The sequence below is a fragment of the Tenebrio molitor genome, chromosome 1, assembly GCF_963966145.1.
Source record: "Tenebrio molitor chromosome 1, icTenMoli1.1, whole genome shotgun sequence".
NCBI classification, from domain to species: domain Eukaryota; kingdom Metazoa; phylum Arthropoda; class Insecta; order Coleoptera; family Tenebrionidae; genus Tenebrio; species Tenebrio molitor.
The window spans coordinates 3,391,458-3,417,981 of record NC_091046.1 but is presented as its reverse complement, the minus strand read 5'-3'; the positions used below and the strand labels follow the sequence as shown (position 1 = coordinate 3,417,981).

The window sequence follows — 26,524 nt, the reverse complement described above, 5'->3', positions numbered from 1 at the left end:
CACTGGACCAAAACAAATGTATTGTTTTTAAACAAACACACTTTATCGTTGTTTTTGCCTCGTTGCAAAAAATATTCTGCAATGAGTAATTTCGTGCTGTGGTTTTGTAAGCCACTAAAAAATTCTGAAACCAGGCCTCATCACTAAAAAGTGTGTTATAATCAACACTCAATTTGTCAGGATTCAAAAAACAAACTCAGACCTCTTAATAATTTACTATGTATATTAAGGACTCTTGGAAATCAGTACAAGTTACCAGATCTTAGGTCAAAACAAGAGTGTCTAAAAACTAACTAAAATCGCATTTATACATCCCCTTTCTTACATCTGGCATCCATCTATCACCTCACTCACCCACCCAACGCCCACACCAAATACACAAACCACATGCACCCGCAAAAGACCACAACGGTCATATCAGTCCCAGCAAATTTACACACTAACCATAAAACATATGTCAACTGTTTCTAACACCCATGGGAAACGCAGAGGGCTGTCTTAGATCTGTCGGCAAGTGCGACTAATGGACATTTGCCCTCGTTTCGCATAAGTGAAAACTACCACGATCCTAACAAAACAAAAAAAGAACTTATGTCTAATTAATCCATTTTTCAACATCTGTAACATTCGGCCTTTCCTGACCAGTTCTCGTCCTCGAGAACAAAGGACCATCCACACTACACAACACACACGCAATAGACATAGTACATTCAATATTCTATACCAAATACAAGTTATTATCTAAATCTAACACCCAATATCAACGACTCTATGAATTAATTATCCTAGGTCGGTAACACAACTTACCTAACTTAAAACATAACTAAAAGAAAGAACTCTCATATAACTAACCTATACAATTACATCCTACAAACAGTTTACAATCTTAAACACGATCCACAACACAGATTGTTTTATGAGACCGAACACTTTGTTGCGCCACTGGCCCTCCCCTAGAGAGCGCACCATCCTGTCCTCGACCTGGTCTACCTCGTTGCCGTCTAGGACGACGGGGACGTCGCCGATTCCGTCTTTGATGCTGCCCAATCGAAGTCTTCACTTGTCGTAGTTGACCAGGAGCTTGAGGCGGTACCGCCCGTCGAATGAGAACCTCTTCCTCTTCGCGATGAACCCGACAACCATTGTCCACTTCACTAACGATGACCGGAACCGTATTCACTTTTCTGTATAAAGTGCCGTCGACACAAGTCTCGCCACGTGCCATTTCAATATCTTCTTTCACAGTTACGTCTTTTCCGCTTATATTTAACTCCGAAAGTACGGCTTCACCAATTTCATCGGCCTTCACAACACACCTCGAAACCAGACCACAGTCCAGACTAACAATTTGACGCACCCCGCCTTCTCCACATGGGTCGGTGTTGATCTTATTTGTTCGTAGGATCACATGGCCTAAAAAATTCTCAGGGATTACCGAAGCGTCCTTGGCCCATAAAACCACCTTCTCTGGAGTAGAGTTCACGGTCTCTGTTGTGTCCTTTTCTACTCTGATTTCATCTTTCGTTTTAATTATCCTTATGTGCGGCTGTTCGGTGAACGGATGACCAACAAGTAAAGGGATCTTTTGCGTCTCCCTAGGTACCACATAAAAATTAACGTCAGCACCAACCCCATCTATCTCGAGATGCACATTAGTTGTACCTAGGGTCGTAGTGACCGCACCACCGTACCCGACTATTTGACGCTTATCGGACCAATCGCACATCAAATTAAGTTTTGGCACCAAGTCGTCCCTCATGACACACACCGTACTGCCAAGATCAAGGTAACTCTTCACGACTTCACCATTGACAACAGCATCTTTGTAATATTTCAAGTTGGTGTCACTGGTGTCATTGGTGCTATACACATGCTGTATCACAAGTGGTTGCCTTCTTTGGGGACACTCTGGTGATTTATGCCCCGGCTGGTTACACGTAAAACACGTAATCTGTGGTCTTGACGGACACGAATTTGCAAAGTGGCCCACTTCTTTGCAACGAAAACATATCTTTGTCGACTGGAGTTGAGACGACGGCGATGGCGACGGGTTCGTCTCATGCTTTGGGTTCCCGGGATTTTCGGATCGATTTTGCACACCACGTTCACGCTCGCGATCACGTCTGTCTCGGTCACCGGCACTACATAGTCTTTCAAAATCCATAATGTCATGCAACAAATCGTCACTGTCCACATGAAACTTCGCGAAAAGTCCTTGCACAATACTTCTGTTGGCCAGTCCCGTAATAATTTGCTCTTTCGTTTCAGAAAATGACAAATTTAACTTTTTGCACAACTTATACTTTTCATGGAAGTACGCGCTCACTGACTCGCCATTTTTCTGCTGCCGTTTTTCCATTGCACGCCAACAGTCTGTTAAACTCGCACTTACACCGAAAGTCTTACTAAACTTGGTCACAAAGTCGTCCCAAGTCTTAATGTCTCCGCGATGAGCAACATACCAATTTTTAGCTGCACCCACCAGGTGACTTCTTGCTGTTTCCAGCCTAAACTCCTCTGGCCACAAATGTAACTCCGCCATGGAGATAATTTGATCTAACCATCCCGTACCGTCTTCGATCTCGGCTTCTCCTTTATAGTACCCAATAGACTTTGTCAAATCCGGCATGATTTGATATTGAGTATGCCGTACCCTCGTTTCTTCACTGCTGTCTCTTCTGGAATTACTCTCACTTCTGTTCGTTATAATTTGCAACATTTGAGCATTTTGTTGCATCAGCTGATTCATCGTGTTCAGCATTGCTCCAATCTCTATTCCTGCAACACCTTGTCCTCCGGCACGATGTTCAGGTTCTACACTCGGAGAATCTAGTCGACGTTCCAACCGCTGAATAAGGGGCTGATCATCATCGCTATCGGACTCGTGATATCTTCTCGACATGACGATTCGAAAATTCGTACGGACAACTCGCACTCGACTTACCCGACTCAGTAACAAACTACTTCGCTCACAACTCGGGACGCGAAATCACTTCACGCGACCCCACACAAGAAAATATGGTTGTGAAATCACTTCACACAACCACCACAATTAAACTGTGCCGATTACCCCACTGTAATCGTATACGCACCACTCAGATCGCGAAATCACTTCACACGACCCTACAGACTTCACTATACCTCAGAGTTCACTCAGGCAGAATCACACATACCTGAGTATCCCACTTCTGATAATAAAAATTAATTGTTATAATCAACACTCAATTTGTCAGGATTCAAAAAACAAACTCAGACCTCTTAATAATTTACTATGTATATTAAGGACTCTTGGAAATCAGTACAAGTTACCAGATCTTAGGTCAAAACAAGAGTGTCTAAAAACTAACTAAAATCGCATTTATACATCCCCTTTCTTACATCTGGCATCCATCTATCACCTCACTCACCCACCCAACGCCCACACCAAATACACAAACCACATGCACCCGCAAAAGACCACAACGGTCATATCAGTCCCAGCAAATTTACACACTAACCATAAAACATATGTCAACTGTTTCTAACACCCATGGGAAACGCAGAGGGCTGTCTTAGATCTGTCGGCAAGTGCGACTAATGGACATTTGCCCTCGTTTCGCATAAGTGAAAACTACCACGATCCTAACAAAACAAAAAAAGAACTTATGTCTAATTAATCCATTTTTCAACATCTGTAACAAGTGTAATTCGCTCATTTTATGGAACTAATTGTAAATATGCACACTTCAACACGGTGACAGCTTTTGACATTTAGCTAACTGTCTAGCTATGCAATGACAGTAGAAAATTTATGCCACCCGTTTCATATTTTCCAGTTTTATCAATTAGGTATTTTTTGTAGTAGCCTAGCCAACTGAGACCCCAATATATATATTTTTTTTTTGTGAAGCTCGGCCAATAACCACGTAAAACAAGTCCAAACAGGTTGAAATACCGAAGGTCGGGGTGTCCCATGCAGGTAGACGCTCCCCAGCTACCATTTCACAGGTTTGATGGGTCATACATGTATTTTTTTGGCATTTTAAATGACGAAACGAAGGGTGGTTCACCCCGACGATAACGCTGTTTACGCTTCCATCCTTTCTGCTTTTATAAACCTGTGCCGTCACCTTTTCCGCACCGAAACGGTCTCGTTTAATTACCGGAAACGCGCTTTTCCTGTTTTCAATTTTTCTCGTTGCGAATGGCGCAGGTCCGTTCTTATGGGTCACCACTTTCAGGGCAAACACGCACGGACAGACGGTACTTTCCAATCGACTTCCCATTTTACCGAGAGATCATCTAAAATCGCAACGATGCGAGGGAAAATTTTTGCACGATTTTGACGCTCGAAGAAGATTTTTCGAATAAAATTTCGAAGCTGAGACACTTGCGAAATAATGTGTTCCATGGTTTTACAGTACTTTTTAAACCGCATCGTCATTCGGCAGCGATTTGAAACTTCAAAGCGGTTTTGGGTAATTTTTGACTTTCTCAATTGACACAGTTCTTACAACGATTATGAACTTACAAAATATTTGTCAACATCTACAGTAAACACATCCAAAGACATCCTTCAATCAAAAACAGTTGAACGAGATTTCCAGTTTCCAAAATGTCTTCAAGATCTGGAATTTTGAAATATTTTTGACTAATATTTGAAATTTTGAATTGAATAATTTTTTACTTCCCACTGTAATTTTCTTTTGTAGAATTTTAAACAGATAAGTGGCGTTAAAAATTAAATACATTGAGATATTTTTAAAACATGTCAATATTTTGAATTTTAAGATTTAAAATTTTCATTTTTACTGTTTTGTTTCTCAAAAATTTTGAATATACAAAGTCGCTTTTGCTTGCATTATGTCAAAAACCAACGAAACAATTAAAATTTTCGAAATGGTGCCAAGATTTGAGATGGATTTGATATTTAAAAAAAAAATTGACTAATTTAAAACGTTTTTTGGAAAAATTCTCTAATTTTTTCAGCATGAAATAAAAAACTTTTCTCAATATCTCTACGACGTTTCAGAGTACAAATGACAACCTACTACGTGTATCTTTTTTGGGCATTTTTTTTCAAAAAAAAATCCTAGAATTTTCCAAAATGTTTGTTACTCGTGCACGACTTTCGCGAGTGTCTAGTCAAGAAAAAAGTAGTTCTGTCTTAAAAGTCCATCGATAATGGAGGCAAATCGGTTTAAATCGTGCAACGCAATTCGCCTAAATCTCCGAAACTGGTTTAGAAAAACGCACAAAATACGGTTCAGTTCCGAAATTAATAAAGTTCACCTATGGTGGGATAGAAGGTTAAATCTGCGAGCCAGGGTCACATTTGTATACATTGCCAAATTGTTGCGGTTTGCGCAATCGCCTATTAATAAATGTGATTTGTCGATGCGGCAAAACTGACCAATTTTGGAAAACTCGACGTTATTTTTGACACCACGGGACCAACATTTCCAAAAGTGTCGTCCGTGAATTCTACATTGTCAAGAGCGAGTGTCACGTGGGGTTGCTTGTTTTTGACAAATTTCGAAAACTCTCCACTTGACACTTTTCAAAAATCCCCAAAACCGGTGCCGATTTTCATCGGGTGTGATTTTTTTGAGAACCTGGTCCCGGAGCGGACTGGATGGTACATTTTGCGTCACGACCCGACCTGTCTAAAAATACTTCGGCTAAGTGTGCCAAATTCTTGATTTTTCCCCCTCGCGCCGCTATTAATAGCAAATCTGAATGTGTTTCAGATCAACTGTTATCTGTTCGAATTTTCCAAGCACGGAGCGCGCGCGTGGAAGTGACGTCGCATCCTTAACGTCCATCGCAAATATGGAACGAATAAAAATTAATAAGCGACGGTTGATCGCACGCGTACGAAACGTGGCCCGAGAAGACAACGCTCCGGGACCCCGGAAGAAATCGCTCCGGGACCTCTACGCCGCGCTCCCGTTGACCTTTCCACAAACGATAATAATTAATAGTGGGCTACGGTGTGAATTGCGCGTTGGTCGCAGCGCGTGTACACCGTTTGGCTCAGGAACACGCCGTGGTAACTCGCCCGTCCAAAATCCCTTGGCAAGGGTTTTGCGGGATGGAATCGAGGTGTTGCCACTTTGGCCGGACAATTAGATCGCCAATGGTCCCAAAAATAGTCGTCGGCAAATGTGTCGGGAAATTTTTTCGTGGCGCATCTGCCGCCTGTTTATCTTCTTCGAGTTGGGCCTTGTGTGTTTATCTTTGGTGTTAGCTCATTTGGGTGTGTTTGTTTTGTCGTTTTTCTCCAACGCTTTCCTTTTACGGAATTCGTCCGTCTGTGTTTACACGTGCAAGGATCTTTGTTTTCAACAGCGGTAGCCGACGTTGTCGTTTGTTCAACACTTTTTATTTAGCACCTACTTATTACTCAGACGTCCAACGCACGCTTGCGGTGTCAATTTTTTACCAATCGAATCTTGTCTATTTAATTTAGATTTTAGATGCGTTGCGAGTTGATTGAGACGTCCCGTGTGGAGCCAAACCAAAATTTTGACTCCCAAGTTTCCACAATTTTGAAAAATATTCTTATTTTGTCTTTCACAAGATAAATCAAAATTTCACCATTTCATCTTGTTCCCACCAGAAATTCTGTTCTGTCTAATTTTTTCTTCATCTTGGAATAGGAATTTTTTTTTCAAAATTTATTTCAAATTTGTCAGACTTACGTATTATTAAAAGTTCACCTAAATTATATTGCATTTAGCCAAACACTCCCCTTTTTCTCTGGGGAGGCAGTTCTGGGACACCCTGTATACATTTTTGAAAATATGAATCCAAAAATGTTTTAAAGTTTGAGCACTAAACGACACGGTTTATTAAGTGTCATTTTATCTTTATCAGAAACAGCTTTGATGTCTTAAAGAACAGCAATTGTCATATAAAATTGTGTCAACATCGTTCAGACATGTTTTATCGGTTTAAAAAGAAAACCAACACGTTTGTAATGGGGCTGATTTCCTAATTAATTTAATTTATATTTTTAGTTGATTGTAAGTATGGAGCCAAATCAAAATATTTTAATGAAGCTTCACATGAGTCGTTACAAATGAGAACTTTTGCAAAATACAGGGTGTTCCAAAACTATCGCCAAAAAATGTTACACAGCAAATTTCCACATCATCATCAACGCGAAATCGCAATCAAACGGTTTTTTATGCGTCTCTATGATTTTTACAGATTTAAATTTGTGTCTTATAACTTGTTAAATTTTGATATTGCAAATTCTAAGGTAAGTTGATGTTGGCAAATGTAAATTAAAAAAAATATATACAAAAAAAGGAGGTCTAGACATTGTTTATAAAGTGTCTTTATCAAAAAGTGCTTTCATGTCTAATGAATAAAATTTATCATAATAATATAACGTCGTCAACGTCCTTGAGATACGTTTTATCGGTTTCAATAAAAAAAAAATTGGGACACTTGGACGTTTCTAATCGAGTTAATTGACACATCTCAGATGGAACCAAATAATTTTTTTTATCAATTTTGACTTTCCCTTAAAAATTAACTCCAAAATTTTGAATTTTTTCTATCATTCCTTCTCATTTTGTCATTTATCTTTGTCGGAAACTACTTCCATGTGTAACGAGTAGTAATGCTCATTATATCCGGTGTTCAAATAATTTCTCCTCAAAGTTGGCCTTGAAGAGTCGATTGTGAACGCACCACTCGTCAGTCTGCAGAGTAAAACCACAAACAACAGCTGATCCGTATCTGTGATCCGTGGTGCGTTCACAATCGACTCTTCAACGCCTACTTTGAGGATAAATATAATGAAGACCCGATATAAAACGGTGTCAATGCCCTGGAAACAATTTTTGGTGTAACACTTAAACCTTTGTAATCGGGATAATTAATTTCATTTCTATTTTGACTTTCCCTTAAAACTTGTTTCCAACATTTTGAATATTTTCTTATTTTGCCCTTCATAAATTTGGGAATCTCATTTTTTTTACCCCAAAAATCCAATTTTTTATAAAAAAAAAAACGGAGACCATCATTTGTAATCGAGCTAATTAATTTAATTGCGAGTTGACTGAAACGTTCCATGCATGGCCAAAGCAAAATTATGACCAATTTTGACTGCCTTAAAAATTATTTTTCCAAATTTGGAAAATTTTCTTTTTTTGCCTTTCATGATACATATTCGAATTTGATCATCTCATCTTTTTACCGTCAGAAATTCTGTTCTGTATTTAATTTTGAAATTCAACCTTGTGAAGCTTTTATGTGCTTTTTTTTACTGAAGGATCTCTAACTTTTGTAAAATGTATTCCTGTCGACTTAAAAATTACAGCGGTTATAAAATTTAAAAAAATAAGTACGAACGGGTTGTTTTGCCATAATGGGAGGCCATGGAAATTTTTCATTTAATTTGGTAGTAAAGCTGTCTGTTGAATTAGGTTATGTTTTTCTAAGTTTGAGGTTATAAATAGCGTCAATGTCCAGTGCATTGTTGTCCCATTATGCCAAAACAACGGTGTTTAGAAACAATTTATTAAGTTTTCATATCTAACGAGCAGCGCTTATCATCATAAAAATTGTGCCAACGTCCTTCGGCGATTTTTCTTTTGATCAAAAAATCATGACACTTGGACGCCTGCGATGATGCCAAAATGGATAGATAATGTTCTGATGTGGCGAAACCGATGATTTCGATCGACCTTCTGTCGACACTCTACTCCTATGACACACGAACTCACCCGATCTGAATCCAGAGAATTTGTATGGTGTACACTCACTTGTTACTTTCTCGTGCAATTTGCAACCGTCCGCTCGGTATCGAGGTCGAATGTGTTTTGTACTTCTCTATCGTCATAATGCGATACTCATTAGCAACGCAAATACAAAAAAAAAATGACAAGAAAGAATGTGTGATAACGTGACTCATATTGCGACAAGACTCCACGAATTGTCCGCGGTTGTTTGTTGACTTATTTGGACGATTCCAAAATTGGTTTTGTCAATTTTGACGAATTTTTCAAAATTGCATTTCGTCAAGTTGGACGGATTTTCCAAAACCGGCGACGTTTTCTGTTGGCGAAGGTTGTTCGACGCAATCGCACCATCTCCGGCACGCACTTTCGATTATAGCTTCGTCCTTCAACTTTATCCTTTGCGAGGAGAAGAGAAAATCCTATTAAAAATTAAGCCGATACTCGAAGAAATCACATCTCCGGCGAAAAAGTACCGCAGGATTACCCGCAAGGACGGACAAGATAAATCGAAACGAACAGTTCTGGCACAGTTTCGTCCCTTCCTCTTGTCAGAGTTATTGGCAACACTGTCCGGACAACACCTGATCGGCAACTTGACAAAAAACCGGCGATTTTACAGCGACCAAAACACCAAACAGTTAACTGATCATGAAACCATCCAGTGTGAAGCAACATTTTCTCGCTTTATTTACAAACAAGAAAGATCCAAGTGTTTGCTGAATTATTGGTGCTGTTGGCCGTTCCAACTCCCACTGTGGTATTTCCATCGCGATAAAAATATCGAGGGATTAATAACAGGACACACTGCCAAAATCTGATATTCCTCGAAATAAGAGCGTCGCCAGCGCAAAAAACCACTCTCCACGCCACCAGAATCGCCAGACCTGACCCCATCAACCCGGAATTTCATCGCAGAATTCGGGGCGCGACTTTTTGGGGCCAGCCGCGATTCGCAATTTGGACTTGGAAGGAGTCAAAATTTGCGATTTCAAAATCGAAATGCGCATCGGTTCGTAAACGCGCCTGTCACGTTCCTCTCAAGTGGTCGCGACTGTTGCGCTCCTGGACTGTTGTTGTCGACGCAAATAAGTTGCAATCGAAAAGTGCGTTTTCGACTTTGGGTCAGTCGCAAATTGTACGTTTCGCAAGCGGCGCTGGTGAAGTTGTCTGGATTTGTTGGTCACGTGTTGCGTTGGGTTTTCGCGAGAAAAAGATAAAACTTCCTAAAAGCGCAATTCCGCGATAAAGAGACTTCTTCGGGTCGTCGCCTTTTCGGTTAAATATAGACGGTGGGTCGATGGTAGAGAATCGAGTAACTTTTTGTTCGTTTGCAGAACTCGAAGCTGAAACAAGGACGTCGTTAGGTTAGGAGTTCGCACATTTTCAACTAAATAAAGAAACTGGAATAGAAGAATCACAAACAAACAATACACTCACGAATATTAAGGTAAGAATCTTTGGCGTTGCTCTCTCACGTACGACCATATCTGTGGCGTTCGTGCTTTAACAATGACAGTTTATGGATAACTGTTGTGTTTGGTTAATTCGCGCCTACGAAGTTTGACTCGTTTCGAGAAATTGCCGATTTTATGTCAATTCGAAATTAATTGAGGTGGCGTGATCGTCACTTGTTATTATTATTGTTGTTTGTTGCACAACAAGAGTGGAGGTGTGGAGGTTACAGAGTTAAGCAACCTCAATTTGTACACTAGAAGAGGTTGTTTCTATTTTTTTTTTATAACAGAAAACTTATTCCATTTTTGATCCTTCACTCACTTTACATCGATTTGATTTCAAAATTTGTGAAATACCTGAAGATGTATCAAAAATACATAAAGCTAAGTTGGCTTAGTAGCTTATTGAAAATGTTAAATGAGAGTTAAAAAAAGCGTTAAAAAAACAGAGCAAGATTTTTGACAATTTTTTAAAAACTCTGGTTCCACCGCTCACTTCTTCGCTAATTTTGGTTACTCGGCTTCGCCTCGTGTCTGATTAGTTGGAGCGCTGTAAAAGACGTACCGTACGACATTTGTATTAGACTTTTCAGCTGACCATAAAATTCATAAAAATCTAAAAAAAAAACAAACCATTTTTTATTTTGCATTTTTGCAGATTTTTATGTCAAGCTTTTTGAGGTACAGAGCTGCCAATTGTGTCATTCTGTCTCCCTTGGTGAGAAAACATCAACTGATTTTTGCTCTATTTGGATTTTTGACACTTTTTGAAAAACAATTAGGATTATGTACATACGTATTAATGTTATCATTAATTTCCACTCAACAAATCTACAGGGTGTCTCAAAATTCGCGAATTCCGATTTCAGAGCGTTGTAAGGGATCACTTCAGTAGTCCAAATATGGAAATAAAAAAAAAATCGGGACTGCCCCCACAAAGATACATTCGTCTGAAGGTGCACTCTATGAAGTGCCTTTCTTCAAAGGCTGAAAAGTGCAGTGTTTATTGTTATTTATGGTGTAGATGATTGTGGAAAATAATAACGTAAAACAATTTTTTGAAAAATAGCTTTACTTTGGAGTAAAAAAATCTTAAATTTTTGTAATTTTTCTTTAAAATAGAACGGCAACATAGCTAGAATAGTATTTTAGCACTGTGGATATGAAGGCTGCTATGTATTGAACAAAATTAAAGTGCTTATATCTTCTTCAGGAAGAGCGAATTTTTTTTTCTAAGTATTTTTCGAGCTCCACTGGGTCCTCCCTACCACGTTCTGAATTCGGAATTCGCGAATTTTGAGACAGCCTGTATATCATTTTTACAACAATTTTTTGCTTCTTTCTTTCGGAAAAGGTTCTAGTTCCATTTTCAGCCTCTATCCTTGCTTTTCAAACCAAGAAGATCCCTTTGTAGACCTTTTGAGTCAAAATTTCGAAACCTTCAAATCAGAAATGCTTCCAAACGCGCCAAATCCAAACAATAAATTCTGTAATTGTTTTGTTGTTGTCTGTTTCTGACCGGATCCACATTTTTCCCCACAAATACCCACGTCCCTCACCGAAAGAGAAAGTTGCACATTTTCAAATCGACAAGGATGACAACACCGGCAAAAACTGAATCCACCAAACCGATTTACAATTTTTTGCCCGACCCCACCGAAAAATCGCACCGCCCCCCTCAAGACTCAACCCTGGCTTTCGCTCGCCTTGACAGGTGACACAATTCCCTGACGTCACTTTTGAAAAATCGCCGCCGCCGTGACGCACATTCGAATCCCAAGGTGGCGCGATTTGAATACTCGGATCCACCGCGCCCGCCAGATCTGACACCTACTTTTTTGCGAAACGCAATTGCGCCGTTCGAATTGCGCCCAACATCGTCCACTCCTCGTCGGTACCATTCTAGACCAGTCGTCTCACGGCTAATGACGCCATTGCTAATTAGGCCCGCTTCCAGCTAGTTTTTCCGCGTTGCACATTAGCGGATCGATCGGTGCTAACTGTGCATGCAAACCGGGTCAGCCAACCAGGCGTGAAGGAGCCAACGAAAACAGCAAGATGCACGGGAAACAATCGAAAGCGGCCCTTGAACTTGGTCCCGGTCCCGTCCAGATTTGGCACCGCTGGATGGTGCTGCCAGTGGCGTCTCTGTTGCGTCACGTGCTTAATTAGCAAACGCAGCGTTGCCACACCATGCAAATGCGCAATTAATTCTGTCGCAGAGTGTAACTGGGCTCCATTGTTGTTTCGCCGTTTTTATTGTAATCGCAGCTAATGGGTTTTATGATGATTGGTTTGGAGAAGGCGACGGCTTTCGTGTGTGCCACTTCCGACTGTATCGACCCCCTCGGTGGGGGCGGCGTAATTTCAGGGTGGCGGTCGCTTTTTTCGCCGCTGCCGAAATATTTTTAACGCGATAAAGGAGGTCGACGACCGCGTTTTCCTAACTAAATAATGATTTTAAGTTTATCGGTACAGTCGTGGACACAGTTGATGTTCAAGCGTCCTTCAGTCTCCCGATTCGGTACTCGGCGTGATCGGAACCGTCGGGGTGCTTCACCCATCTGGGCTGCTCCTTTGTAAATTTGTTTCGCCCAGGATTGGACCTTGATTCTTCGTGCGTGTGTTTGTTGTGTATTCTATAAATATTTGAATTGATAGTGGCCACGTAAATGGGGCGAGCATTTCGTAAAATTGGACGGAACAATAGAACGGGAGATGGTTCGCGATCAACAACCTGTGATGGTCAAAGTCGACGGAAAACCTTGGGGTTGAGTCCTCCAGGGTGATGGGCCAAAAAAAAATTCTATAATTGATTCAAAAAATTGGCATTCACGCACAGTTATCTATGCGTGAAGTAGGTCATTTTCTTACATACATTTTTTTTACACTGTTGTAAGGTTGAAACGATAGAAACAAATACGATTTCACACACATAAGCTTTTCTGTTTTTCACTTCACACACTTTTTATTAGTTACCTAACAACATGGTTACTGCGTTGATACTTCAGATTTCCTTCAAAAATTTGAATTTTAAAATTTCGTTTTGAAAGTAATTATAGAAAATATATTGTTTATATTTCGTGCGTGAAGTTGTTTTTTGTGCATTCAAAGGGTTTACTGCCTCGACCTACGTCTCGGCGACCTTTTCCTGCACAAAAAACATTCACTTCACGCACTTAATATAAAAATCGTCGAAGCCCCTGACAAAAAAAAACAACGATTTTCTAAATTTACAACTGACAAGTGGACTTTTCGATAATTAATTATTCGTGCCAAAACTCTCCAAGCAGACACAACAACTCTCCACAAATTATTACAGATGACTACAGAAAGTTTTCAAATCAAATCTACACGATCTTTTTGGATTCAGAAATTATTATTTTGATTTTTTTTCTAAGATTTAGTTACCCAAAGAAGGAACTTTATATTAATATCATAATTACATAACATTTTTGTGTTATAATACAAAAATTTCCGATAATATTGCGGAATCTGGAAAAGTGGCCTGAATGCTTGCAGCGTTTCCACGTTGAAAAGGAATTTCTTTGATTTTGAATCGCCTGATTCCGCGATAAGTCGGTTTCCGATGACATTAATGAAATCGATGGCTTCTTTGCACCAAGGGCCTAAGGTTTCAAATGCTAAACCTTTAAACACGATTACCCAATGTATTTCACGTTGATCTTGACATTAATTGAATGTTTTGGAATCTTGTGACAAATTTCTTTGTTAGAAAATTTAGTTTACGATTACGATGCTGTCAAAGTGTGTCAAATATCTCAATTTAGGTCATGATGCGTATGAAATCACACGCATGTGTTGCTGTCGCAAATTTAGATCAATGAATTCTACTTTACCATGCTTTGTAGACAAGCCGTCGCTAAGCAACCGCACCGATTGCTTGCTACAAAAATTCGTCTTTTTCGTTTTTGCCCGGGCGCCTTTCAATGTGGTGACTGGTTTGTGTATTAAAACTTGAGCTAAAGAAACATTTTAATCATAGGAGAAGACCCCATCAAGATCTGTTCAGTAATTCTTTCATTATAAGCAGACATGTGATACATACATACAAATTTTGCCTGTTACCAGCAGCCAGAAACCATTCTACTCTCCTTTTTGTCTGTAGACACAACTTTAAAAGATTAATTTCTCGGGTTTCGTCGCAAATGAAACTAACTTTGGATTTTTTAATGTTATAGATCTGATAGCTTTATCAAAACAAGGTCCTGTGCCCCCTACCAACATTAATTAATACATTTTTTATTGTAATTTGCTTTTATTATGTCCCTAAATGTAGAAAGAATTCTAAAAGATTGCACACTTTTTAAGGAAGAATTTGAAAAATACTTGAACATAAGAAACAAGCTAGATTACATGAGGTCATAACTTTTTTGATAATTTTTATTTGCCATTTGTCTTATCGTAATTGTTTTTAGAAGTAAAAAAAGTATTGTTCCACACTCTTGACTTCCTTTTGACATGTTGTGACATGTACAGAGGTTACGTCTTCATCTGTAACTAATTAATTTGCAAACGGTCACAGATCGCCTGACCTTTGCCCATATTTTGAGAGGTTTCTTAAAAAACAAGTTTATCTTTCGACTTTTTATATATTTTATTTTGCATTTGTGTGGGAGATAAACATAAAAAATTATCTATGCTATCTATCATTGCTTTCACGGCAGATTCCGTATCAAACAGTTTTTTGAACTACTAACAGGATAATGTCAAATTTGGATTATTTTTAAGTTCTCAAAAAAAATCAGATAAGAAAAAAAATCAGACAAGCACCAGCTCCTTCTAAACTTAAATCGTTAATTACAGTTTGATATTTTTTTCTGTTATCATTTATATAATGTTTTTGTTTATTTCTGTTTTTGAGGTTAAGTTGAGTAGCGTTGCGTTAGACTCTATTATTATGTGTATTTTGTTTTATCTTTGAATAAAGGAATTTTCAATTCAATTCAATAATCTTTTTGATAAGTTTTATCGAACCCTGAAAATCCGAAAGCTTAAAATTTTTCAAAAAAAAATGGACTGAACGAAAACTTGTCATTTGCTGTCATGAAACAAAAGAAAGACAGAACTGTAGAACGTGTGAAACTTCGACTTGGACGATTATAAAATTTTTATTTTTTTCAAAATGGTCCCAAAAACTCGAAAATGACTTGACACTTCGTGTGATATTTTATAGTTAAAGTTTTTTTTTAATTGCTAGACTTTGACATTGTCTTCAGATACATAACCTCACTTTTATCATTAGTGGAAATGAAATTATGTATTAATTTAAGGTAAAAACTATCATGTCGCACTAACCAGGGAAATTCTTGTTAGTTGGTTCTAAATAGAAGTGTCTTTTGCAAAACAAACAGTCCACACCGCTGTTTGTTCCCCGAATGAATGACGTTTGACATGTCCGATTTGACAGCTGACGAAGCTACGCCACACGTCAACGGAAACAAAAACAAACATCAGGCCACTTGACAACAAGTTATTTTCAACACTTTTTACTTAAAAGTCTTTGTCATTAGTCTGTCAAATGTCAAGTAGGTTTATTATTTGTTGACACAGTCGCATCCGTGGATACAGACATAAAACTGCAATTTGCAGTGGGAAAAAAAACTTTCGTTTAAACTTGTTGTGAAGGTGATTAGATTGTCATTTTACAAGTATGAATCTTGTCAGTACAATGTTGCGAAAACGATGATACAAAAACAAAATCTGGATCTAAACCACTCGACATCTGTTCTGCTGGAACAAAAGAAGTCGACTTGACAGTGCTTGCAAAAAATAGAAAGAAATTCACTGCACACAATTATCGTCATCTGTTCTTCCGAAAAAAGAAGAAAGAAAACCAGAGCAATGTATAAAAATTAGATCGGGTGATTTGACCATATAAATTGTAATTTATTCAAAGCAGTATCATAATCGGAAATTTCATGGCCACTTGATTTATTTAATCCGCCGCAATTTTACATAAAAATTAAAATACCGAAAACGGTGACGTCATTCAATCTGTCAAAATTTCCGTTGTGTTGCAAACTTTTGTGCATTTTTCACTGTTTGAGATCGTCAGATTTTACATTTTGTATCCAAGCGCGAGCAAATTACAAATTTCTAATAAAGAAAAGAGCCTTTCGTTTAAAACGTGAATGATTCTAAAATTAGCGCTCAAAAAAAAACTTGGAAGAAACCCCCAAAAGAAAATAAACCAGCATGATGCAGTTGGCTGAAATAGTTGAGCTCACTTGCGTTGGTGGTAGGTCAAGTATCAGGTGGACCGTTGACAATAATTGTTGGGTCAAGTTGTGCAACATGTCAAAATTTGATGGCCTTCGACGCATGTTTTAAATGAGTTTCTCAATCGCCGATTGAGAACAAATAGACACTGCAATGGAATTGATAAAACAACAACAGATAATACACAAAAAACTAGATCATTTCGTTGAAAACGTTTTGTATTCATAGATTTCATGGTCACTTGATCTAATTAATCTCCGCCCAAATTTCACACAAAAAGTCAAAAAGCGAAAATGACGTCGTCTAATCCGTTCCATTTTCCATTTTTAAAACCATTTTGCTACTTTGCGTCTAGACCAGCAAAACCGTAAATTTCTGAGACAAAAATAACATTTTGTTTCAAATTTATTGTCAAAATCAACGGTTCTAATGTAAACATTTTTTTATGAAGACTCCTCGTGGTCTAATTCCTTCAATGAAAATAAGCCAACGTGATGCAACTGGCGAAAATAGGAGAGCTTACTGCGTTGGTGGAATGTCAAATGTCAGGTGGATCGTTGAACAATTGTTGGGTCAAGTTGTGCAAATTGTCAAAATCTGACGCCTTTCTACGATTTTTTTAAAATTAAAAAAAAAAAAAGATTCTCAATCGCTGATTGAAAACAAATTGACATTTCAATGAATCGGATGGAACAAGAAATAATCCACAAAAAACTGGATCATTTGATCGTAAACATTTAAATTTATACAAAATACTATCATAAATCGTAAATATTATGATCGGAGATTTCATGGCCACTTGATTTTAATTGAATCGCCGAAATTTTACATAAAAATCAAAAAGCGCAAATGACGTCACCCACTCAATCCATTCTAAAATTTTGGCTGTCGCTTGTCTAATGCCAAGTTTTTTTTAAAGAAAATTCGAGGTCGTATCGCGTTGGAAACACAATTTCTGAATTTTTCGACGTTCTGAAATAAACTGTCTCGTTCGAACCCGTCAGTTTAGACGTCACGTGACAGACGGGATCGTCATTTGCAACCCCAAGTTGCGACAAACGAACATCGCGTTTGAAATTCGTCGTCGTCCAGGCGACTCGACTGACTCGTCTTATCATGTTCCAAAACAAAAACAAATCGGAACATGTCATTTGTTCCGTCGAAACAAAAGATGGTTGGGTGGATGGATGCAGCTTGCGAAAAAATTTCACCGCACACATCCTCTCGAGTTACGAAACAAAGTGGCCCTCGGTGCGCATGTTCGCCAACAGCTGTATTATCGCGAACAGCTGACGTATCTTTGTCCTGCCCCCGCGTCCCCCACTCGCCCCCGTCCCCGATCAGCTGAGATCGCGGTCGGCGCGCTCGCCGTTTCTGTTTGTGTTTTGTTTCCTGCGGTCACTGCGATCCACCAGTGTATCCTGTACGAACGCGTCACACTCCGAACCGAAACATCCACCCATCCAGACGTAAGTGACGGCGAGAATGTGACACTGTGTGCGTGCCAGAGCCACCCCCGACGAGGGGTGACCGCGCGATCCTCGCCGACCCCGCGACTTATTTCCGCCGCGCTGCGAGGACGGGGTCAAGTTTGTCCCGATCGTCGCCTTATCTAGCGAGATCAGACACGACGGCGTCAAGTTTGTCCCGATCGTCGCCTTATCTAGCGAGATCAGACACGACGGCGTCTTTTGTTTGTGGTGCCGATTTTGTTTTGTTTCCGGACCTTGACCGTGTGGCGGAAGGTGATGCAATTTCGCGGCGGATTTCGGAAAGGGGCCGGTGCGGTCCTGGATTTTTTCTGCGAAATCTCCCTGGAAGTGGGCAATTGGAGTGCGCGCAGGGGGGAGGCGAGGGGCCGGATCACCTGCTCGTCCCCCCTCCCACTTGAAAGGTGCCGGCGACACCCATGGTAACAGAAGATTTTCTTGAAAAATTTCGCCAGTGTTGGTATTGTGAGAAAAGTAGGCCACAAAAATCGTAAAATTCATATTCACGGTTGTGCAAGTGCACAAGCTGCGTCATTGCACTTTATTGCATTAGTTATGCATCAAACGCTCCAATAGATACGGCGGGGCCAGATGGTTGGACCGGGAAAATTACAGTTTTATTGTTTTTTCTTTAATTGTTTGGTGTGGGTTGGGTGGAGTACCCACCGCTGTAAATAAATTGTAAAAGTTGCGACCGACAAAGTTCTTTACGACGTAATAAATCTGCGACGGTTTCCAGTTTTTTCGTGTTTCGATTTTTCGCATTTTTGGCGAATTTTGACTTTGATCCAAAATTCCTGACCCAATTTTTCATCTCTCTGGACCTTCTCCAAATTGCGACTTTCCTGATCGTTTGTTTCCATTACGAAAAAAAAAATTTTAGCCAACGTCAATTGCCAACGGAATTTTTCCGAAAATATTTAACCCTTCATCAGTTCATTTTTCAAAAAATATGTTTTTTTTTTCTTTTGTTCTTAAACAGGTCTACAGTCCTTGACATTTATTTGAAGACACATTTGAAGACTTTTTCTTTTTGACACCATTTCTAAGCGGAGTAGGTCTTTTTTCAATTTCTTTTCACTTTAAAAAATTTTTCACCAATGTTTTATAATTTTTTCTTCAATACTCCAGCCAATTTTCTGTCGTAACAACTTCAGACACTGCAAACATTTGTCTCGAAAAACTGTCATCAGTGACGGTTTTTCGCGTCAAATTCTAGGCAAGAAGCTTTCGCTGAAAACAATTTGTCAAATAAAAAGCTCTTGTGCGATTACAGTCGACGATGATGTTGCAAAAACGACGTATGCGACATGTGTGTAAAGCACTTTTTACGCGAGGGGCTACGACACTCGCCGCGCTCGTGTGCGTAAGCTTCCCACTTAAGAACCATAACAAAGAAACATTGGGAAATAGAAATTAGGCGAGTGACAACAGAATAATGGGAGACTTTATCTGATTCTTTGTTCTTATTAGTCATGATTTAATCTAGAAAAATTCTTTCAAACAAAGCAGATAAACAGATTGATCCAGCTCTTCAAAATTAATCTCCTCAAACATCCAAATCCCAAACAGAACAACGAGAATCGTCGTGCCTTCGATAATAACCCGGAGATGACGTGTTTTTGTCGGTTTCTAATTTTACACGAGCCTGGCCGATAAGCATCGCTTTTCGATAAGGTAATTTTTTATGGATCGCTTATCTCCACCGAATTTCGCATCGCCGACAAAGAACGAAAAGCAAAAGTCCGAAACACCTGTAACAAGCCCCTCGGAAACTTTCCGCTTCGTCGTGTGGGTGTACCCTCATTAAGAAAACAAAAGACATAATTAGACACTCGAGCATGTCGCGCCACGGCGCATCTCGATCATGAGCGAACTTGTTGACGGCAACGTGACGGCGATTATTCCACATACATAGTTTCGGTGTTTCTGACCCAAACCGTTCGATTTCGATTTGCAACGCAGTACTCCTATCGCGGTACTGCCAGAAATTGCGTTCTAATCGCTGCAGGGGCGAGACGCGGTACTTATCAATGCCTAACGACACACTTATCGACCACCTCTATCTCAACGTAAACGTTTACTAACGAGCAACGAGCTTGACCCACTTCCGCACCAAAAAAAAAAGTTCCCACAAAAATAATAAGTACCTAGCATCATAGGTAGTGCAGTAGTTTATGATCTGTGGAGCCATAAGCAAAACCCAACTGCAGTACTGCGGGTGGTGCTGACGAGGTACTTCGTTGGGCCTTTCTTGGGAGAAGAAAAATGAGGTACTTCGTTGGGTCTTTCTTGGGAGAAGGAAAATGGTTTGTTAGGGTACTTTGTTGTGGGAGTAGGTTAAGCACCAGTAGTACCATCGGTAGAAGAAAAGTCTTAGGTGGTACACCTTGTTCGTGTCGAGATAAGTGTGATGATTTAGTGTGTTGTTCCGTTATCTTGGAGAGTTGATGTCTGCGAATGATCTGTTAACCCTACCCAAATGGGAGGCATTGGCTCTGCTTCTGTCCCAGTTAGAGCGAACAATGCGTAGTTAAGGCACGAAACGATAAAGAAGCAGCGATGGTAGCGCAGCGATGACGACCATCATAAAACCCATCGAACGCGACCATAAACGCACGCAACGGTGAATCCTCTTTTGATTCGGATCCATTTCCTTTCAGACAATGTTCCAGCAACTAAGCCGCTACGTTTACACATTGTTACCACAAACGACGTCATCACCAGCGGCCGAGGGGGTCGAAACCGACACAACACCACCATCAAGACTGACCGCTTCCGAACCGGAAGATGATTGGGTACTGGTGGACCACCGAGACGACGACAGCGAGGGCAACTCCAAGTCGAGCTCGGTGGAGAGTCTTCTCAGCGTCGACGACGACGACGGCATCCTGATCGTCGAGGACAGCCCGGAACGCGTCGTCGTCGTCAACAGGAACCACCATCCAGTACCAGCGCTACTCTCACGTACCAACGCGTCGTCGCCGCCGCCCTCGTCGTCGACCTCGCTGCCCTGCTCCCCGATGGAGACGTCGTGGTTTCTCACGCCGCCTCCCTGCTTCATATCGCAGGGGCCCGTCCACATGGAGACGTCGCCGCTCGAGAACCTCCTCATAGAACACCCCAGCATGAGCGTCTACGTCCACCACGCCAGGAGGCACGAGGCGGAGGTCGAACCCGTCGCCGAGGTCGAGGAGGAGGCCGACGACGATGAAGTCGTCGTGATGCTGGCCGAGGCCGGCGGCGACGACGTCGTCGTGGTGCGCAGGGCGGCCCACCTCAACAGGGTCCACGTCCTGCGGCAGCAGCAGGAGCAGCTGAGGCTCAGGAGCAACAACGCTCAAAAGGTACACAAAAACATATTATTGAACTGTCAAAACGTTTTCATGTTGGTATAAGCCAAACAGTGATTTTCATGATAATGCGGTTGGTCACACTGAGTGTCAACATTTTGACGAGCGAGAGTTAATTTCAATTTGAAAAAGATTCTTCATTAGATTTGTTTTGCAAATGAATTCACGAAAGAAAGGTACGGGAAGTGAAGTGAACATAACCTCAACTATGCTTTGGGGACTGTTTCAGGTGCAACTGATGGCGACATGCAAATCCTTCAAGCGGGGCTCCCTGAACCGCAACAATAAGGCTCGTGAAGTAAACAGTCGCAATCGTCGACAAAGGCGCGGGGAGCGTTCGCAGGGCGCCAAACGTTCCTTCGCCAACAATAACCGCAAGTGCTAAACTGGGCACGCAACAAAAATGATCTCAAATAAGTCGCGACGCGCCGCCACCGCCGACGTATTGACGGTCGACCATTTCCTTTCGTTTTTCCCAATTCAGCTTTCGCGCGGAAATTCGGTTCTGCCGACATTCTTCTTAATTGATCAAGAAGGGTAATATTGATTAAAGCGCCCTTCGATGTACCATTGCGTTTACGTTTTTGTTTCCATTGTGTTTTTCGTTGTGTAACGGGGATCCGGTATTAGCTCGAGAGACGGGAAAAACTACCAAAGCACCGTGTTGTGTTCATTAAACAAATTTCTGTAGGACGTGAGCGGGACCAATACCGTGCTGGACGGCGCGTTGCGACCACAAAAAAATATATATTAATTTAATGTTCGTCTTTCATAGTTTTTTTTTTATTATTATTATTTTTATTTATAATCACATTGCCGCCAGACAAGAACACAATTCATCGACCGCTGGGCATTATTATTTATCTGGCCAGTTGTATTCTTGTGCGGGTCAATGTGAGACGATTGTACATACAGAGATATATTATGTAGTATATTTTTATTGTAATTACTTTTAGTGAGAAATTTAAAGTGAATGTATAAATTATTTTTGTTGGTTATGTAATTAATTAATTAATTAATTATTTTCGTTTGTCTACTCGATCCGGGCTTGGTTTTCGAAAATCAATTAGAGTCAATTAGAAACAATAACACCGATTAGTTCCGGCAATTCGTCCAATTTTCGAATACTTGGCTTCGATTCCGCACTTTTCTCAAGTTTACTGGATTTATAAATGACGATGCAGCTCGGAAAGAACCAATAAAAACGGTATATTTTTTATAAACTAGCTACATTCAACTCATCCAACACAACAAATTCATAAATCCAGTAAAGTCGATTCGTTTACGGCGTATGACACGCCGTACACAATCTTTTATTTGCTAGACCTGCCGTCCACCCCCCGGTGGACCCCAGGACAGGTGTTCAAGGCATCTCCATGTAACATCAAATTAAAACCGTAATGCCTTTCCAACGTTACAAATCTAATAACGGATAATAACACTTAATTTTTAGGTGATAGCCTTTATTGAGTCACACTATATATTTTATCGGTTAACTGTATTTTACCTAGATAAAGGCTTGACATTGAAATTTGTGCTTGTGAAAATTAATAAGAAAAAAAATGTATTATCAATAAAAAAAAATTCTGATTGTGTGCACCTCTTACTATGTTTTAAAGTATTACGATGACAAAATCATTCATTTTTTGGATACCGAACCGCGCCAGCGGCTTATTCTTATAGAATACGACAGTTTGATTGCGAGGAGCGTCTGTTTATTTTTAATTTTGTATGTTAGGTTCGACTCGTGAAGTTAACAATAAGTTCATAAGTGGTATGTATTCATATGTATGGAGCACGATTAGATGGTAGTTACTAAAACGTATGCATAGGGAGTTTTATTCGAGTTTGTAAGTGTTCAGAGTGTAACCATTAATATGCGCTAATGTTCATTTTTATTATAATGACGTGAAGTTTCAATGCGTGAAAGGAAAAGAAAGAAAATGTTATAAAAAGTTGAAAACAATAAAAATTAATTATGTTAAGCGTTGTTTGATTTCCCTATCGGTGATAACCTCAAAGTTCACTACTCACGAAATGCTCAAGTTCGGGGGGTTATTCGGCAAGGTGAGGTGCGCGGTCATCGGGATGGTGCATGTTGGGGCGCTGCCAGGTAATTGTTTCTCTACACTTACAAATCGAACACTTTTGCACGACAACCTTGTCACATGGACGTACAAATAACTTTGAGGTTAGAAACTGAGACTGGCTGGCAACGTATGTGCTACGCACTCAGATAAGCCGAAATCTTTAGATTTGATGATTTTGCAATAAATCGCTGATAAGGCGACTGACAGATTGTCAGTAATTAGCGGCAAAGTCGGTTTTATAACTTTTATATGAAACTGGCGCCAATTCTGTTGTGTCAAATTTGACAATTGCAGGCACCCCACGGTCCTCCAATTCGGTCAACGAGTTAGTATCCAAGGCTTGCAAAGAGGCGGAAACGTACCTAAAACACGACATTGTACAGTTCTGATTCGGTTCTGGTCAAATCGACTAAACAGCTTTTTACAGGACGGCATTTTGGTCGAAAACATGCACGACGTGCCCTACGTACAATCCAGACACTTCAGTCCCGAGACTGTCGCTGTCATGACTAGAATATGTTTGGAGATCAAGCGGATCGTCCCTGGAGACCTTCCCTGTGGTGTACAGGTCAGCTGCCAGTCGTACCAACCTGACGATTTCACTACTTCACATTTGTTTGTGCAGGTTCTGGCCACGGGCAACAAAGAGGCCCTCGCGATAGCCCAAGCTTGCTCCTTCCACTTCATACGAGCCGAGGGATTCGTCTTCGGCCACGTCGCCGACGAAGGATTCACCGATGCTAACGCGGGCGTGACCTTGCGCTACCGCAAGAACATTCACGCTGACAATCTCCTGGTTTTTGCGGACATTAAGAAAAAGCACAGGTTCACCGTGCAAAACATCCCGTGCACGTTATTATGTGGTTCTGTTGCAGTTCGCACGCCATCACGAGTGACGTTTCTTTGACAGAAACCGCGAAAGCTGCGGAGTTTTTCCTGGCGGACGGTTTGATCCTAACGGGGACCGCGACTGGGTGTCCTGCTAATGCAGGAGAGCTGCAGCAGGTGCGGAAGTGCAGCAGTTTGCCGGTTTTGGTGGGGTCGGGTGTCACTGTTGACAACTTGACGGACTACATGACAGCCGATGGGGTTATCGTGGGGTCTCACTTTAAAAAAGGAGGAAAGTGGGATGGGGAGTTGGACGAAGAGCGCGTCAGGATGTTCATGGAGAAGAAAAAGAGTTTGCAAAGGGGACAGCTATGACTGAAATAACTAAAAATTCCGCAAGAGGGCGCTTTTATAATCATAACGTGTCAAAACTTTAAAAATGATTTGTACATACATGTGCAACCATATAAAAGTGTAAAACCTTAAATTACTTATTCTACAAGTTAAAACTATACATGTTCACTTAAAACCTAGGATCTTTTTGAAGGATGAACCGATCCCGCACAGCCATTGGTTCATCTTGAAAGAGAAACCTCTGTCAACTTGGGGTTTCCCAAATACAAATAGATCTTTTGACACGTTATTGTCAGATCTGGTAATACTTTGATTGTCCTTGAACTGTCTTGATTCTGGGGGTTTCAAGGTCACGAGAAATGATGGCGTTGTTTCGGTGTTTTGGGTCTCTGAAGGTACATTCAGTGTAGTTCTGATTGGTCGCCTCTTTGCCAGCAATAACGGTCTGTTCACACCGTCATTTTCCTCCTACAAAGAACAATAAGTAATTGATCAAATGACTCGTCAAACTTACAACAAATACAGATTTCCTCTTCCTCAATTTTTTCCCAGGACTCAACCCAATCTCGTTGTACTCCCCCAGATCCTTCCTCTTAACAGGCCTCCTGACAGTATTATCTTTCTTTAACGTTTTTCTGTCATCAACTAGTCTCCGTATAACCCCTTCAATTTCATCAATCCATTTAATAGTCTCATAATAGCTCTCATGGTACAAAACCATCTCTTCATTTTCACAAATGACTTTGAAAGCGCCTTTATCAAGAACCTTTTGTACCTTGGACTTACTGAGAGGGTAAATACCACAACACTTTAATGAATTTACTTTGAGCTCATCTTTTTTCATTTTACAAAACATCACAATATCATTCATGACTACAACGTGCATTTTTTGACTGTGCCCCGTTTTAGGGGAAATACGCATCAACAAGCCTTCCTTGATTAAATAGCGCCCAGGAGTGATCACATTAGGTTCTCCACTTTGCAGACACCGCTGCAATTCAATCAGTCTTTGCATGTTCTCTTGTTCTTGGATGATTTTATTTATGTGATCTGCTGCATTCTCCACTTTTGTCAGTGAATCTAAAAACAAGTTTTCATTAATAATAAAACAAACAAAACAAATTATTTAAATCTACCTAATAAACTATCATACTCTTTTTCGGATGGCATGGTCAGGTTAAACAAGGAGGTCAGAAGAAGTTTGTAGCGCGGCACCCTTTGTATTGGTGCTATAAGAAGTGCAGACAGTTTTGACTGCACTTCCGGTCGAGTCTCTTGCATTTCTAGGAAGTTTGCAAATTTTGGATTGTCTCTGTGGCAATTCTGCAACAAAAACCTCACTTACTGTTTCTTTTTATGTTGGTAAAACTCACCTGCAAAACTTCCAAGCTTCTCCTAAACCCTGAGGCATAGAAGGAGTAGCTTTTGAAGAATGGTGCAATACTAGAGAAGGCTTTGGCCACCTGGTGCGGAGATTTCTTCAACTCTCCTAGCAACTCCTTGTTGATCCTATAAATCGTGCTTATGTCGCTGAATAAAGCGTCAAAATCGCGAGACTTCAGCAACTCCCTGTCCTTCACAGGCTTGATGAAAAACTCCATGATAACCTCCAACTGCCTTATGTAATTCTCCTCGGATTCCAAAATCTCGGTAAGAATGTTTTGCTTCTTGTTCTTCCTGTTGTTCTCTTCGGTTTCGCACTGGATTTCTTCCAGAGCTTCCGTTACACGCTTTCTCGTTTTGGTCGTTAGCATGTTCCGCTCGTTTATCACTTTCTTTAGCTCCGCACTGAAATCTACATTTGCTTTCGGGGTTATCGGTTCTAAGAGCACAACACACGGCCTCACGGCCTTATTTTTCACTTCGGGAGTTGACATTTTCGAGTTATTTATAACAATTCAAATTTAAACCCGCAAATGTCACCAACCCTATCGCTGGAAGCACACTGGAAGAATCACCAGCTGGTGCCAACATTGA

At 40.4% G+C, this 26,524-nt stretch overlaps 4 protein-coding genes across 10 annotated transcripts in view; 2 read left to right on the top strand and 2 right to left on the bottom strand.

The window, feature by feature from the left end:
- Positions 1–23,260, top strand: part of TP53INP (Tumor protein p53 inducible nuclear protein) — a 27,365-nt gene extending 4,105 nt beyond the window's left edge. The window contains exons 1-4 of one of the 4 annotated variants that reach the window (XM_069061940.1): positions 9,795–10,010; positions 10,070–10,182; positions 20,586–21,269; positions 21,505–23,260. In XM_069061940.1, coding sequence (XP_068918041.1) covers positions 20,589–21,269; positions 21,505–21,660 — 837 coding nt within the window. In that variant the 5' untranslated portion in view covers positions 9,795–10,010; positions 10,070–10,182; positions 20,586–20,588 and the 3' untranslated portion in view covers positions 21,661–23,260. Of the gene's footprint in view, positions 1–9,794; positions 10,011–10,069; positions 10,183–17,747; positions 17,902–20,585; positions 21,270–21,504 lie in introns of those variants that run through there. The other 3 variants (XM_069061939.1, XM_069061938.1, XM_069061941.1) reach the window with 3 other exon arrangements.
- Positions 1–23,493, bottom strand: part of Adck5 (aarF domain containing kinase 5) — a 32,665-nt gene extending 9,172 nt beyond the window's left edge. Inside the window, exon 1 of one of the 2 annotated variants that reach the window (XM_069061929.1) lies at positions 23,310–23,493. The gene's annotated coding sequence lies outside the window, so the exon portion shown is untranslated. Of the gene's footprint in view, positions 1–8,720; positions 8,871–23,309 lie in introns of those variants that run through there. The other variant, XM_069061933.1, reaches the window with a different exon arrangement.
- LOC138141242 (uncharacterized protein F13E9.13, mitochondrial) lies at positions 23,258–25,015 on the top strand. 2 transcript variants are annotated; one of them, XM_069061944.1, is made up of 5 exons: positions 23,258–23,388; positions 23,660–23,742; positions 23,793–23,933; positions 23,991–24,190; positions 24,241–25,015. In XM_069061944.1, the coding sequence occupies exons 1-5, from the start codon at positions 23,313–23,315 to the stop codon at positions 24,566–24,568; spliced, it is 828 nt and encodes a 275-aa protein (XP_068918045.1). In that variant the 5' UTR covers positions 23,258–23,312; the 3' UTR covers positions 24,569–25,015. The 2 variants fall into 2 exon arrangements, with proteins under 2 accessions (XP_068918045.1, XP_068918046.1); XM_069061945.1 differs by lacking the exon at positions 23,660–23,742 and having other exon boundaries at positions 23,285–23,388.
- On the bottom strand, positions 24,585–26,524 carry LOC138141236 (rho guanine nucleotide exchange factor 39-like). 2 transcript variants are annotated; one of them, XM_069061935.1, is made up of 4 exons: positions 25,921–26,524; positions 25,684–25,870; positions 25,065–25,627; positions 24,585–25,015 (listed from the first exon to the last, which is right to left on the bottom strand). In XM_069061935.1, the coding sequence occupies exons 1-4, from the start codon at positions 26,422–26,424 to the stop codon at positions 24,713–24,715; spliced, it is 1,557 nt and encodes a 518-aa protein (XP_068918036.1). In that variant the 5' UTR covers positions 26,425–26,524; the 3' UTR covers positions 24,585–24,712. The 2 variants fall into 2 exon arrangements, with proteins under 2 accessions (XP_068918036.1, XP_068918035.1); XM_069061934.1 differs by having other exon boundaries at positions 25,062–25,627; positions 25,921–26,519.

Bases quoted from the DNA above. Each gene is read 5' to 3' on its own strand.
- LOC138141242 (XM_069061944.1), top strand. From the start codon at position 23,313: ATGCTCAAGTTCGGGGGGTTATTCGGCAAGGTGAGGTGCGCGGTCATC. The intron at 23,743-23,792 runs GTACAGTTCTGA...AGCTTTTTACAG, and splicing joins CGTACCTAAAACACGACATT to GACGGCATTTTGGTCGAAAA. The intron at 23,934-23,990 runs GTCAGCTGCCAG...TTGTTTGTGCAG, and splicing joins ACCTTCCCTGTGGTGTACAG to GTTCTGGCCACGGGCAACAA.
- LOC138141236 (XM_069061934.1), bottom strand. From the start codon at position 26,424: ATGTCAACTCCCGAAGTGAAAAATAAGGCCGTGAGGCCGTGTGTTGTG. The intron at 25,871-25,920 runs GTGAGTTTTACC...TTTTTGTTGCAG, and splicing joins GAAGCTTGGAAGTTTTGCAG to AATTGCCACAGAGACAATCC. The intron at 25,628-25,683 runs GTAGATTTAAAT...ACTTGTTTTTAG, and splicing joins AGAGTATGATAGTTTATTAG to ATTCACTGACAAAAGTGGAG.